The sequence below is a fragment of the Sceloporus occidentalis genome, unplaced genomic scaffold (assembly GCF_023333645.1).
Source record: "Sceloporus occidentalis isolate IW3139 unplaced genomic scaffold, rSceOcc1.0.p SCAF_8, whole genome shotgun sequence".
Taxonomy (NCBI): domain Eukaryota; kingdom Metazoa; phylum Chordata; class Lepidosauria; order Squamata; family Phrynosomatidae; genus Sceloporus; species Sceloporus occidentalis.
Genome location: NW_028316988.1, coordinates 19,033,041 through 19,047,245, shown reverse-complemented (window position 1 = coordinate 19,047,245; position 14,205 = coordinate 19,033,041). Strand labels below are relative to the sequence as shown.

The 14,205-nt window shown below is 40.9% G+C and overlaps 1 protein-coding gene across 1 annotated transcript in view; it reads right to left on the bottom strand.

The window, feature by feature from the left end:
* Positions 1-1,246: 1,246 nt before the first annotated feature.
* The window catches only part of LOC149308107 (collagen alpha-1(V) chain), a 178,135-nt gene continuing 165,176 nt past the window's right edge, over positions 1,247-14,205 (bottom strand). Inside the window, exons 64-66 of the mRNA XM_089535095.1 lie at positions 11,539-11,607; positions 6,524-6,757; positions 1,247-5,536 (exon numbers count right to left, since the gene is read on the bottom strand). Coding sequence (XP_089391221.1) covers positions 5,390-5,536; positions 6,524-6,757; positions 11,539-11,607 — 450 coding nt within the window. The 3' untranslated portion in view covers positions 1,247-5,389. The remainder of the gene's footprint in view (positions 5,537-6,523; positions 6,758-11,538; positions 11,608-14,205) is intronic.

Below are 14,205 nucleotides of genomic sequence, written 5' to 3'. Positions count from 1 at the left end.
TGGCAACAAAAAGGGTAATAGTATGGAATACAACTGGATATTTCTGAAAGGTGGAGCAGATGGCTATATTGTGATAGCGCTCTATCAGTACAAGAAAGGCTGCAAAGAACTCTTCTGTTTCCATAGAAGGTGGGAGCAGATAAAATGTTAACTGTCCTCAAGTGAATTCTGACTCAAGTAACCCCATGAATGAGATACCTCCAGGGCACCCTATTCTTTACCCCTTTGCTCAGGTCCTTCAGGTTCAGGGCTGTGACCTTCTTTATTGAGTCTATCTGCCTAGGATGTGGTCTTCCTCTCTTCCTACTGCCCTCCACCTTTCCTAGTATTATCATCTTTTTTAGTGAGTCATGCTTTCTCATGATGTGTCCAAAGTATGACAGTCCCAGTTTAGTCATCTTGGATTCCAGAGAGAGTTCCAGCCTGATCTGTCCTAAGTCTTGTTTATTTTGTCTTTTTGGCCATCCATGGTATCCTCAGCACTCTTCTCCAGCACCACATCTCAAATTGGTCAATTCTCCTTCTATCCGATCAAATGGCCTTCACTTATGGGAAGGTGGATTTTGGTTGGACTTTATGAGATAAACCTTATTTGTATGAACAATCTGATGACGGTTATCAGAGAGGTCATACTCCATCCTGTTTAGTTCCTTAGATTATTGGAAGAGGCCCTCCTCCGGGTACCTCCACATACATCTGAGATCCTCTCTCCAGTCATCCAAAGTGGGCATCCATGATGTGGAAGGCCCTAACTTGTCAAAGTTGACTTGCTCAAATGGCTTATACTTTAGATATGTGATAGAAAGCTACTGGTTGCCAGCCAGAGTAGGACTTTCCCCAACATCACTCAGTAGGTTTCCACAGCTGAGGGACGATTTGAACCCTGTTCTCCAGAGTTGTAGTCCAATCGGTGCTCAAACTGCTATAGCATTCTGGCTCTCTGATATATGTGTGCTAGGATGTGTCTGGTCAATACATTCTACCTAAAGCCAAAAGGCTCCTTCCCTTGCCTACACCACATCTATGCTAGATTGAAGACGGGTCATTTCAAACATTATAAATAAGCCTGCTGGCGGGTCTGTCTTTATTTGGGAACCCATTGCTTGGCTGCTTGTTTCCACTAATTTTGATGAACGTTTTCATGCTCTGGCAAAGAAAAGAAAATTTTGGCTATTGGTGGCAGCAGATGGAATCACACTTCGTTCTAGTTCAAGAAGCATTCACATCACGGTGGGTTAGGTGGAAACAGTAAACTCGATTTATTGAAAAAGATCTATTACATTTATGCCTTTGTTACACAGGTTTAATTTTTTTTCCTTCTTAAAAAAAATACCTTGCAGGGGGCACTGACATATTCAACTAGAATATGGATGAATAGGTTACTTGGCTGTGTGTGTATGCATGTGCACATGTGTCTGTGTGCATATATACACATATACACAATGCACACATTTGAAAATGGGGAGTGGTCTGTGCATCTGAACCTTTGCTTTAATGCCTTTATTTTCTCATCAACATTTTTTTTTCAAGTCATACTGAGAAGGGAAAGGGGATAAAATTAGACAGAAAGATAATGTCTGCAAATACAATAAGTAATTTTTATTGCAATATACCATAGCTAAGTGGTCTGGGAGAAGAGAGAGAGAGAAAATTGGGACAAGGTTGAAATAAACTTCAGTACAATTTTACAACACTTGGTAGGATTGGTTTTTGTTTTGTTTTTTGACAGAAGCACCAAACAAAAAAATAAAAATAAAATAGAAAACAAAAGATCCCTTGAACAAGAAATGACCAGAACAGAATCACATGACCTAAGTTACGCTGTTTCTTATGTCTCTCCTTCGATAGGTAGGAGCTGATGTTTCTTTTTTGCAGATCCACACATTCAATCTTTGGTGGCACTTTCCAGAATTTCTACAACAAATGGAAGACGAACTAGTGCAACACATGCTGTTCTCAAATGGCTTCATTGCTGTGTGTGATGTTCTAACACAGTGGGGTTCAAAGTTTCTACCTTCAGGAAATCTGTTCTGTATTGATTCATTGTCAGAAATGTTCCCTGAATGTTTGCCATGGAAGAAGAATCTGGAACATAGTTGAAGGTATAAACTCAGTTTATGTAAGCGACAGAGTAGGCATGTACACATCACTGACACGTGTGAATGGAAGTGTAACCTAAGCAGGAAAAGAGTTCCCTGACCACTAAAAGAACACATCTCAAGAAAATAGAGAAGGTTGTTGTAGTTATTGTTCACAGTGGTTGTTTCCACCACTAACACCTCCTTGCTATAGAGGGAACCTCTAATACAGATGGCAGTTCTGTCCTTCAAGGCTACCTGACCCATCACTAGCATTCCTTCCAACTTGGAGTCTTTGATGTATAGTCTAGCATTCCCTGGTATATAACTTTGAAACCACTGTTTAAGAATATATATATAAATTCCAATCAATTAGAAAGCAAAAAAGACATGAGCAGAACCCAAGAAACACAACACAAAACCCAGGTGGGATCTGCTAGCGTGTGGTAGTTTCCAATGAGGAAGTACCCCCCGAAACCCCAAGACCTTCACTTCTGCAATTTCTCTTTCATGGATGAGATACTTCGCCAAGAGAGCAGTGGGGACAGACATCATATGAAGGCTCTGATTCACAGTGATTGTGATGTCTTTCCTTTACAAAATATACCTGCTTTCTTGGATATGGATCTTAGCTGTGAGTGGATTGCACCTTCTCCCTCTCTCCCTCTCATCCATTTGGGAAGACGGTGGAGACAAACTATGGAGAAAACTGATGTTTTGCATGGAATGGTTGAGTTGCTACAAGCACCTTTCCTCCATGGCCTTGAGAGAAAGGCCTTCTTGGTCTAAAAAGCTGGTGGTCCTCCAATCCTGACTTCAGAACATTGAACAAACACATAAATTAGCACCACAAATAGTCTGCAATGGAATACAGATCTGCCAATAATGATCGTCATATGAAATGCAAGAATATCCTATGGGTTACAAAGGGGGAAACAATGGTAAAAAAACCCTCTCCTTAAACACACCCACACATAAATGCACACTCACAAGTAAACACAGTTTTAATACTTTCTGCATGGGTCATCAAAGGCACCATAATGCAAATGACAGAAGCAGCAGGTCTACATATGGAGTATGATCAAGTTGGCATGTAATTCTATTAAAACAAGGGATTAGGGTCTTGGAAAGGTGCTCCACTGGACTGAAATGCAAAGAGCTTTGAAGGCAGGTTGATGGCAGGGAACCGCCAGTGTTGTCATTCAAATATATAGCACCAACAGAGAGAACTGTAAATCATAAAAAATATAAGCACCTGGGTTTTTAATTCCTTATTTATTATTATTATTTTAAAAGAGAATCCATTTAGAATGGATGTCCCTGCCATAATGCAATTCTCCAGTGGAAATGGAAGTTTGAAAAGAATAATGTTCTTTGTAAAAGGCATTAAAAAAAATAACCGACCTGTACATGGAATCAAGTGAAGGCAGAAAAAAAGTGACAGAGCTGACCTCAAACCTGTGCTAGGAGGAAAAAAACAACCCTTAAAAAATAAAATGTTGGTGTATTTTGCAGCAAGATCCTTCCCTCCCCAAAATGGTCCATGAATGAGTTTGGTTAAAAAACTATTCTCACATTCCTCTGTGTTTTTCGTTTCTTTGGAGACATGCTTCAGGTTTGTCTTGGTCATCACAACTATGCAAGCGTAAATGCTTTGTTGTTTGGATCCCAAAAAGGAATTTCCCTTTTGACACTGTTTGGAAGGATTTGCATGTTGTAAGGCAGTGGTTCCCAACCTATAGGTCTTGGCCCCTTTGGGGGTTGAACGACTTTTCACAGGGGTCGACTAAGACCATCGGAAAACACATATTTCTGATGGTCTTAGGAACCAAGACCATCGGAATTAAAGGGTTGCGGCATTAGGAAGGTTGAGAACCACTGTTCTAAGATGACAACCCCAACTGCAAATGGTCCTCAAAAACTGCAAATTTCCAAAGACTTTCTCACATAGGAAGTCTCTTCCTTTGAAAAACTATTTTCCTTTCCGCTAGGGATGGAAAGAACATTCAAAAAATGATTTGGAAAATGATGTCAGGAAACTGTGAGCAGGAGAAACCTGGATTGAAAAGTATCTTGGTGGTTTGGGATTTATTTTGTGCAAAATTTGCATGCGGGTTCATTTTCTGCACAAAAATACCAGGTGTGAATTTTGTACAAATAAGTCCTAGACAGTGAATAGTCTTCAAAAACTGTACAATTTCCAGAATTGGGAAGTAAATTGCTAAAATTACCCATTGTTTCCTTCCAGAACAACATTAGCAAAGGATTACATTGTTAGGGCATGTGTACTTGGGGACGTAAAACTGATTGGACTTAAGTGGAACTTCTGTTATGCATCACATAAGGCTGCAAACATTCAAATTTTTTGGTGGTGGCATACTGGATATTCGGAAGAACGATTGCTCATTAAATTACCGACAGGGAACATGGGGGTGAGTCACATGCATGTTTTGAACCCAGAAACATTTTATATTTAATATAATAATATACAAATATTTACTTACAAAATACAAAAATAGAAGCACCTTTATCATATGGGGTATACAGTCAGAACCTGGCCTTTTTTTTTTTTTGAAAGATGTAATTGATTTCAGTTGTTACTTTGATCATCTAAGCATGTTTAAAAATCGAAATACCCAAACTTTGGGTGGGGGATATTCCACATGGGTTCTGATTGAAACCCCAGTTGAAGACATAGAATCCTAACTAGGAAGGTTCTTGGGCGTCTTTAGTCCACGTTCACCAAAGAGTGGCTGGACGATGCGTGGCAGATGTTTCTCCATGACATTTCCAGAACCTTCCAGAAACGGGACACTCTCTAAATCAGTGGAACCTCTTCCGCCGAGAATTTCGGCGAGGCTGTTGAGAATTACGACAAAAAGCTAACACCGGTCATGTTTTATGGTCAAAGTATTTCTGATGGAGAGGAACAGCCATACATTCAAGCACAGGAAGATGAGCCCTTCAGTGGTCTCAAAGAAGATGCATAGAAAGAGGGAGAGTATGTCAGAAGAGGTCGTTTTTTGGACAACGGATTACAATTTTAGGTCATGTGATTCTGGGATGGGAGCAGTCTGCCATGGGAACAGTTTCCGTCTCCGACGAGAAGGCTTTGGCTTGTTTGGTGTCCCCCGGCAGTGTCGGGTCTCCGGCAAAACAGGAAGGAAAAAACAAATAAGACAATAAACCCATCAAAACTGTCCAGTTTCAAAACGTGCACGTGACGGTGACAAAAAACGTAGCCAAAAATTAGAAGGCACAATGAGGTTACGAGGTTGCTCATTTGGAGACTAGTTTTCCGAGTGGCAATTTTAGCCCATGAAGCAAGCCGGTCCCACCTCGAACCCAAACTTCTGGGATGCTTCTCCAAAGTCATTGAACATGATGTCGACAATGGGGACTTGCTCCACTTTAGGGGTGTCGATTTCTAAGATGGTCTTCTGATAGCCCTTCTTTGCCTGGAGAACGGGAGGAAAAAAGCTAAAGGTCAGATGAGGAATCTGACTTCACCATCTAGGTTAATTACCTTATTGAGATGCACATCCTGATTAGATTTATCCTAGCATGGTTCACTGCAAGATGGTGAGATTTATCCATTTTTACCCCCTCAAGAAATCTTTTGTGGGAATTTTGGCACATTTAGTTTGATGTGTAGTATTAGAAAATGTGATAAAATGTGTTAGTATAGATTTATTTTGCAGACAATAGTTTGTATCCAATTCTTATGTCCAACTAGAATTCACCCATTCATTCAATCAATGGCATTTACTTGTATGTTGACTTGCCAGGCAACAAATGATCCCATGGAGCTAGTCTAATACCCAAGACACAGATCTTGGATTCATCCAACATCAAGTTTCTAGAAAGCAGACTATTCTTATTTTCAGCATTTGCACAGATTGCATTGAAGCATTCTGCATATTATGGGAAATGTTGTTTTAAAAATGCAGAACCACACTGAGACATTTCAGGACAATTGCAAATGGCTGACATGTAGACTTGTCAAGTCAAGACAGAGAGAGAGAAAGTTTCACCAAAGTGATGTTCTTCCACCTCTCTAGCCTTGTACTGGGTCGGGGCATTGATCCAACACAACTGGTCCAAAGTTTGGATGCTGACAATTTTGTCACAATATTTTTGGGTATGGTTCAAAAAAATGGCTTTCTTCTTATTCTTTGCAACACATCTTGTAGTTTATTCTTTATTAAATGAATGAATTTACATGCAAAAGAGCAGAGTATTTGCCTCCACTGCAAGTATGGTTAGTCCAGTTGCGGCAAATGGGACAAGATGTGGATTGGGTAGAATTTCCAGTTCAACAAAAAAGTTGCCCACCCCAATTCCCTTGCAAAATAAGTGCTTCACCATTGATTTGTGCCACCCCACATTCCTGAAAAGTGTTATCTTTACTCTAAAAGAGTGCAAGATTTTGTGCAAACACTCACTGCACAACCGTCAAGGATAGCCCTGATGAAAGGATTGTTGTCGTAGGACATCTCTTCGTCATTGGAGCCCAGGAAACGGATGGCCTTGTCGTAGTTGCCTGCAGTGGCATCATGCCATGCCACAGACTGGAAGCAGTTGTAGGTGACGTTTTGGTGGGCAGAAGCACTCAGGAGCCTCAGGAAAGTCATCTGTACCACTCCAATGGGGTTGCCCTCCGAATCAACGTAGGAGAGCTGAGGACAAAAAAGGAAGGAACGAAGAAGCAAAGGATGGGCTATACTCATATTTATGCTGGGGGAAAAGGTTGTCAGGAATTCCATCTCAAAGCTTCAACATCTTTCACATGCAAAGATGGCACCGCTTGCACTTAAATCACACAGTTCTTCGGTCCCCACCATGAAGACCAGTCAATCATTCATATAAAACAACCACCATTAATCAATTAAAAATCAATCAATCCAAATTAGCATAGACATTTTTCAAAAGCAATTAATCAATTAAAATCAATCAATCAAAACTAGCATAGACATTTTTCAAAGGCAACATTCTTCCTCCCAGAGCTTGGAAATAATTCATTACAGTGAAATTGCTTTCATTCAGCATTAAATGTTTTTCTTAAAGCATTTTAGAAGTCAGACTTCATTAAATGCCAACAGGATTGCTTTTTGAGCAACAGTTTGCTCCTCTCCTTAATTTGTTACTGACCATTTTTAGTTGTTCCAAGTGACCTTTTTCAATTGAAAGGTGCAATACTTTAATTAGCATGTGAAACAGTGAATTAAACCTTTCCCACTTTCACTTAAATAAACAAATTTGCTTTCCTAATTTAAGCGCCGAGACGTTAATACTCAATTCTGAACTCTGGTTATTGGGAAATAAATAGGACTGAAGGGGATTGCAACTGAATTTCCAGAAAGGATGCACTGCATTTTAAAATAATGTTTAGATCGTGTTTCCAGAAATGGTGATCCAGGTGGCCTACAAAGTCAGAAAACTTGGAACCGAAAGAAACAAGCGTAGGATTTTAAAGCCAATTGCGTCAGAGAACTGGGTCTTGCAACAAGAGCAGAGGACTCAAATTAAAGAACAGGTGAATAGATTTGCAAAAACTAGTATATTGAGGGAAACAGAAACATGTTTAACTAGATGTCTGCAGCTTAGGGTGCCAGGTTGGATGTAACACAAGGCTCTTGTAACTTTAAACCCCAAAAGATGGGCAGAATGAAACACCATAAAACTCTATGAAGCTGGGGAAAGGTGCCCATCTTCCCTTCCATTTCAGCTTCACATTTTCTACTGCAGCCTTGGTCCACTAACATGGCTCTTGAAAAAGGAAAGACCTAGAATGCAAAATGTTGTGTCTAGGAAAAGTCAGGCTACTCAAAAGACTTGATGCCCCAGGTAGTTTTGTTTCAATTGATAGTTAGACAGAAATGCTTTCAGGTTAGGAACTAAATCCAATTTCTAATGGCACCTATAGTACACTCATTGTATCAATGGAATCCCCAGAATTCTTCATCATTGATTCAATGGGTTTACTCTTGTTGTGACTAGCAACTGAATATAGGCCAGTGGTTCTCAGACACTGGCCCTTCAGATGTTTCGGTGTACAGTTCCCAGAATTTTTAACCATTGATTAAGTTGCCTGGATCTTCTAGGAATTTAAGTCCAGAACAGCTGGAGAATCAAAGTTTGAGAACTATGTATTATTGGTCCCAGTTTACAACTTGACCAGGAGATAGTCATTTACCTTGAAAGCATTGGGTAACATGGAAAGCAATGGGATTGTGCTATAATCAGACCAGAGAAGTTCATAATTCACCAAGAAGACATAAGAAGAAACAAAGTGTATACCAACCAGTTTCCTGGGCTGCTCTTCATTTTTGTTTTGAGAGGTCAACATGACTGACCAAAGTGAGCTGGACATGCCAGATGACAGACTAAAGATAGTGTTACCAGCATCTAGAAGATGGATTTCTCAAGTGGACAGCTTCTGTCCAGAGATGATCACAGTTTCCAAGCCCTTTGGGCTAAGCACTTTACCTATTTCAGCCATTTTGGGTAAGTGGGATTGATATTAGAAAAGTATTGATGGCAAGAGAGGGCTTAGGACTGGAGCATGGATTTGGTGTGGCTTCTGGCTACTTATGACGCATGCATCATTTAAACAGCATACCTCCAAAGTGACCCGAAGCAGCTTTATTTTGGCTTGTCTGTATGGGGCCCAAGTTAGTTTTAACTGCTTTTAAATTGTCTGTTTTTAAATCAAGAAAGCATATATATATATATGGGGTATATATATTTTAAGTTGATTTTCTTGTAGGCTGCCCTGAGATCTTCAGATAAAGGGTAGGACGGAAATATTTTAATATATGAATAAATGACAAATACTCTTCAACAGCGGGTACACATCTTTCTTTCAATCAAAATGTGGTGTGGGTTTTCTTGTGTTTGTTTTTACAGTTCATCTTTGCATTGCACTGTAATGTGTAATCTTTATAAAATCCACAAAGAGCCATCGAACGTGCTCCGCGAGCTCCTTCTTTTCTTAAATATTGGAACAATAAGCGCCTGTGACAGAAGCCATATGGCAGCAGGTTTATAATGGGCTTGAACAAGCACAAAACCCCATTAAGCTCTAATGGGAGTTACGGATGCGTTCCAGGGCTAGTGAAAACAGGGAGGGATGCAACAGAAAATGTGTAATCCCCTCATTCTCTCTTCCAAATGGAAAGACATTGCACACGAGGAAGGAAAATTAACCCCTTAAGATCAGCTCTCAACCATTGAAATTAATTTCTTGTTGTGAAGTCGAAGGCTTTCATGGCCGGCATCCATAGTTATTTTGTGGGTTTTTTGGGGCTATGTGGCCATGTTCCAGAAGAGTTTCTTCCTGACGTTTCGCCAGCATCTGTGGCTGGCATCTTCAGAAAATGCTGGCATGGAAGTGAGTGGGGCATATATATATGTTGAAGTTGTCTAGGTGTTTGTGGATTTCAATGGCTTCCCTGTACATTCTGACCTATGGTTGTCTTGGTAAGCCGAGTGAACCCTCTGGTCTGGATGGTGGTAGGTCAGAGGTAGACTACATCTGGCCCAAGCTGGGGTATTGGTGGTAATCTCACCCCAAAATTTCTCCCTTCCTCTTAGACCACAAGCTGTCCCAGGTGGTGGACATTCCTACTTCACGCTTTGTGATCACCTATGAGATGTCTTCTAGATGCTGGCGGAGATGTCAAACACAAGAAACAATATTGGTGCAGAGCAAGATGGTGGAAGCAAAGTTGAGAGACTGAGAGAGCAGCTTTTTTCATTAACCCAAATACAACAGTAGAAGACAAAGTCCCAACACAGCACATATGTATACACACACACACAACATAACTGGAAGAGCTCCAGTACACATGGTGGATAATGATTTTACAGATTAGTATAGTGTTGTGAGTATAACATCACGGGTATGAAGACATGAAGCTTCCGTGTTCCTGAAGAAGTTAGCAATTCTAAGCACACATAAAACAAAAGATTAAAGACTGCTCCATGAGCCAGTGTTGCACTGTCAGCCTGCAATGCTCTATCAGCCACAGAACAGCCATGGCTCTTTCATGTGCTCACCCAAACACTGAGTGCAGAATGATTAAAATTGAGGCTGGAGGACTGTTTTGTCTTGTTTAAATTTGAAGATGGTCCGCTTTACTAGGAGTATTGGTTTTAGAGGACAGTGTCATATGCATCAGCCATTCCTGATTAAGGATGACTGTATCTCCTTTCTTTAAGAAGACTTCAGACTTCAGACAAAGTGGGTATGGCTTATGTAATTTTGTCAGAGTTGTGCTCAGACATGGTTGTTTCCAAAAGCAAACTGGAAACTAGGGCCTTATTTCCTAAAGCTTGAAGAGGCTTACTTCCCAGGCGAACATTGCTTTCCAGTGTTACAGAAACCGTCTTGTGAGATTCACACCTAAAGGCCGCCATTTGATGGCAGAGAGTGTACAGATACAGAATCTCTGTTCCTGGTTCCTGTGTTTCCCATCTCCAAAAACTACAGGAGTAATGGTATCCCCACTTTGGAAGCAAAGTTGGGAAGGTTGCAGAGATGACAAAGCTTGCACAATACAGCCTAGATACAATTGGTAGTTCTGTATGAGTAGATCTATTAAATAAATTGCTAAGTGAAACATTAAAACTTGTATCAATCTCACTGGTATAGTGGGTCTATTCTAGGTAGGACAAGGCATGGAATCCAGGTTTATGTTCTTTTTTGGAGAAGAGTGAGACGCATGCAGTCCTCCAGAAATTGGACTGTAATTGCTAACATTCCTCACTCTCACAAATGTTACCTAAGACTGATGGGAGTTGCAACCCAAAATCACCTGGAGGGTTGCATGATTCCCATCCCCAATATTGAAAAACAAAAACAAAACACCTGCCTGCTTTCTTAATCTTTGGTTCCCCTTTCTGTTTTTTCATGAGAGCCAAATTAAAGTTGAATATTGTTAGATATATAGATGCCTTCTCAGTCAAAGAAAGATGGGGGGAATCCTTCTTTTCTGCATACATTATTATTCTGCGCATATATGTTCTCCAAGGGTTTCTTTGATGTTTTCCAAGAAGTTCTTGGAAGACCCTCAGGAAAAGGACCTCCTGAGTGGAGAATTATACTCCTAATCTGCAGAGAGACTTCTGGGAAGCTCAGAGAAGATGAAATGATGAGACCCCAGTTCCACCCATTCCATCTTAGATCTGCATTTGGACTTGCTTAGCTTGTGCTTATTAGTCCAGCATGCACAGTGAGATCAGTTTGGGATTCACAATGGAAAAGTGGAGTGTGGCTGGCATGCTCCATTCTGGAGGCGGTGGAGGGGAGCCAAAAGCAAAGCCACTTACCAGGGACCCCCGTTTGAAATGACTATACCACGTGGCAGGCTGCTCTTTGGGCCAACGGGCCATTTTACTCTGCAAAATATGAGAGGGGTTAAAGCCAAACAGCAAACCAAATGCGGGAGCCTCTTACCAGTTTACCACGCTTGAATTCACTGAACCAGGAGCCTGGGTTTTCCTTTGGCCATGAAGTAATTCTAGCCTGGAAATAGTAGAAGAGGTGCAAAGAGGAGAAGGAAGAGAACAGAGACAAGACAGAAATGTAAATGAATCCAAGAGTCAAGCATAGCAGCACATTTAGACTCCTAACTCAAACCTCTCCAACCTGTTAAGTTAAAATGTATATTGGCACAATTGTGTGAACAGAGGTGGGCAACTGAGGCTGGTCCGAGGCCAATATTCTGTTTGTGGGACCCTCCAGAATTGTCAGGAACACCAAAAAACGGAACCCACAAATCCTTATTTGGAAAGGGGAGGATTTGTTGGTGTTAAACTGTGCAGCGTAACCCTGCAACCTATTGGCTTTCCTATGGTCTTTCAAGAAAGACAATTCATCCTTTTCTCAGCCACAAACAGGGCAGACTGGGGATTTGGGAAGGGTTGAGAGCTATAAAACCAACCTTGAAGTTCCAGGGTTGGATTTCCCCCTCTCCTGCTTTAAACACTTTGCTGAGTTTTGTTATCTCTTGCTGACACAAAAGGGCTTATGGAAACAATCAGAAGAGACACATTTACGGAGCAGTTCCAAAAGCATTTACAGGACTGCATGTCACACCTCCTTGCAGCAATCTTTCCAACCATGTAAACTGGGTTGGTATTTTATCCTGATGTAGCACAAGATGGTGGACAAGAAACTGAGACCACTCAGAACATTGATGAGGTTTGGAACCAGGTAACTCCTGGTTTACAGACACAACTCCTGCTAAAAAATAATTGAAATGTTAAGCATCTGCTTGCGATGTGTTGCTGCAAGCAAGATTTGAAGCTTGGACTCCCGGGTTCATAGCGAAGCTGCTGAGCTACTGCTGCTGTTTTTGCTGCTTACAATCGGAAGGAGGGACAAACCATAGATCTATTGCTCTTTTAAGGAAGAAAAGCATCCCCTCTGCACAGTGCTCTGAATTGCTTGGAGGAGGAAAGTCCACATTCAGCACATGATAAACAAATGAGACCACGGTGGAAAAACCTGCAAGTGGAGGATCATTTTCAGAGTGATAAGTTTATTTCTTTTCCTCTACAAAAGCAACGAGCAACTTCTGAGACCCAGGGGCCATTTTTCCCCCTCCATGACCCACCACAAGCTTCATCCCCCTTGAAAACTCAGTAAAGGTACTTCTGGTTTCTGGAATTCTACTTCCATTTCTTTGGCTGGCGATGGGGAGATCTTGCTTGTTGTGATGTGCCTTCAAGTCATTTCTGACTTATGGTGACCCTAACGCAAACCTATCATGGGGTTTTCTTGGCAAAGTTTGTTCAGAGAGGATGCTTTTACCTTCCTTGGAGATAGATAGTGTGTGACTTGCCCAAAGTTCTTTTCATATCTTGTACTCCTGAGCCATGTATTCCCCCATCCTTTACCAGTGCATTTGGCTCTTGTGGCCTAAACTTAAAAAATTGCATTTGTCTCTATTAAATTTCATTTTATTACTTTCTGCCCAGTTTTCTAGTTTATCTAGGTCCTTTTGAAGACAGGAACATTAAAGATTAAGGTACTACCTTTAGGAAGAAAAAACTAAATGCTCAAATATAGGATGGGAGACACGTTGCCTGAAAGAAGAACATGTGAAAGGAATGTAGGAGTCTTAATAGGCCATAGCCTAAGCATGAGTCAACAGGGTGATGTGATAGCCAAAAAAGTCAATGCAATTCTAGGATGCATCAACAGGAACATAGGGTCTAGATCAGGGGAAGTAATGGTACCACTCTATTTTGCTTGGGTCAGACCTCACCTGGAATACTGTGTAAATTTATGGATACCACAGTTCAAGGATATTAACAAGATGGAACACATTCAAAGGAGGGAGACCAGGTTGATGAAATGTATGGAAGCCAGCCTCCATGAGGAGCAACTGAGTTGGATAGCTTTAGCTTGGAAAAGACAAGGCTGAGAAATGACATGACAGCCATCTTTAAATGAATGGATGTCCTGTAGAAGATAGCGTGAAGTGGTTTTCTGCTACCTTGGAGACTAGATCACCAACGAGTGGATTCAAAGTACAAGCAAAGAAACTGCATCTAAACATTAGAAATAACCTCATTACTATAAGAGCTGTTTGGCAGTGGAATAGGCTGCCTCAGACACTTGCCTCAGACACTTGCCTTCTTTGAAGTAATGCTTCAATTGTGTATTCCTATATAACAGAAGGCTGGACTAATGGCCCTTGTCGTCCCTTCCAGCTCTAGGATCTTATTATTTTAAATGCAGAAATGAATATAGATGCGCATCCAAACTTAACTGAAAGCAAAATTGCAGGTAAATCCGAAGCCTCTTATCTAAGGGTCTGGATGAAATCCAAACAAGGCTGTTAAATTTTTCAAGCGGTATTCATACAGCCATGCACCAGTCTAGTTTCCTGCCTCAAGACAAAACATTCCATATTTAAAAATACAGAAAACAGCTGTCTACCTTCTTCTTGTAAAAAATGTCAAAGGAGGAAATTTTGCAGCTTCCCATGTCAGATCCGTTTTCTTGTTTCTTGCCCTTCAGCAATGGTTAGCATCAGGCATCTAACATGATTTTCACAACTGTGAAGTCTAGCAGTATTCTCTTTCTCTTGGTAAAGAAAGCGCAAGATGACAC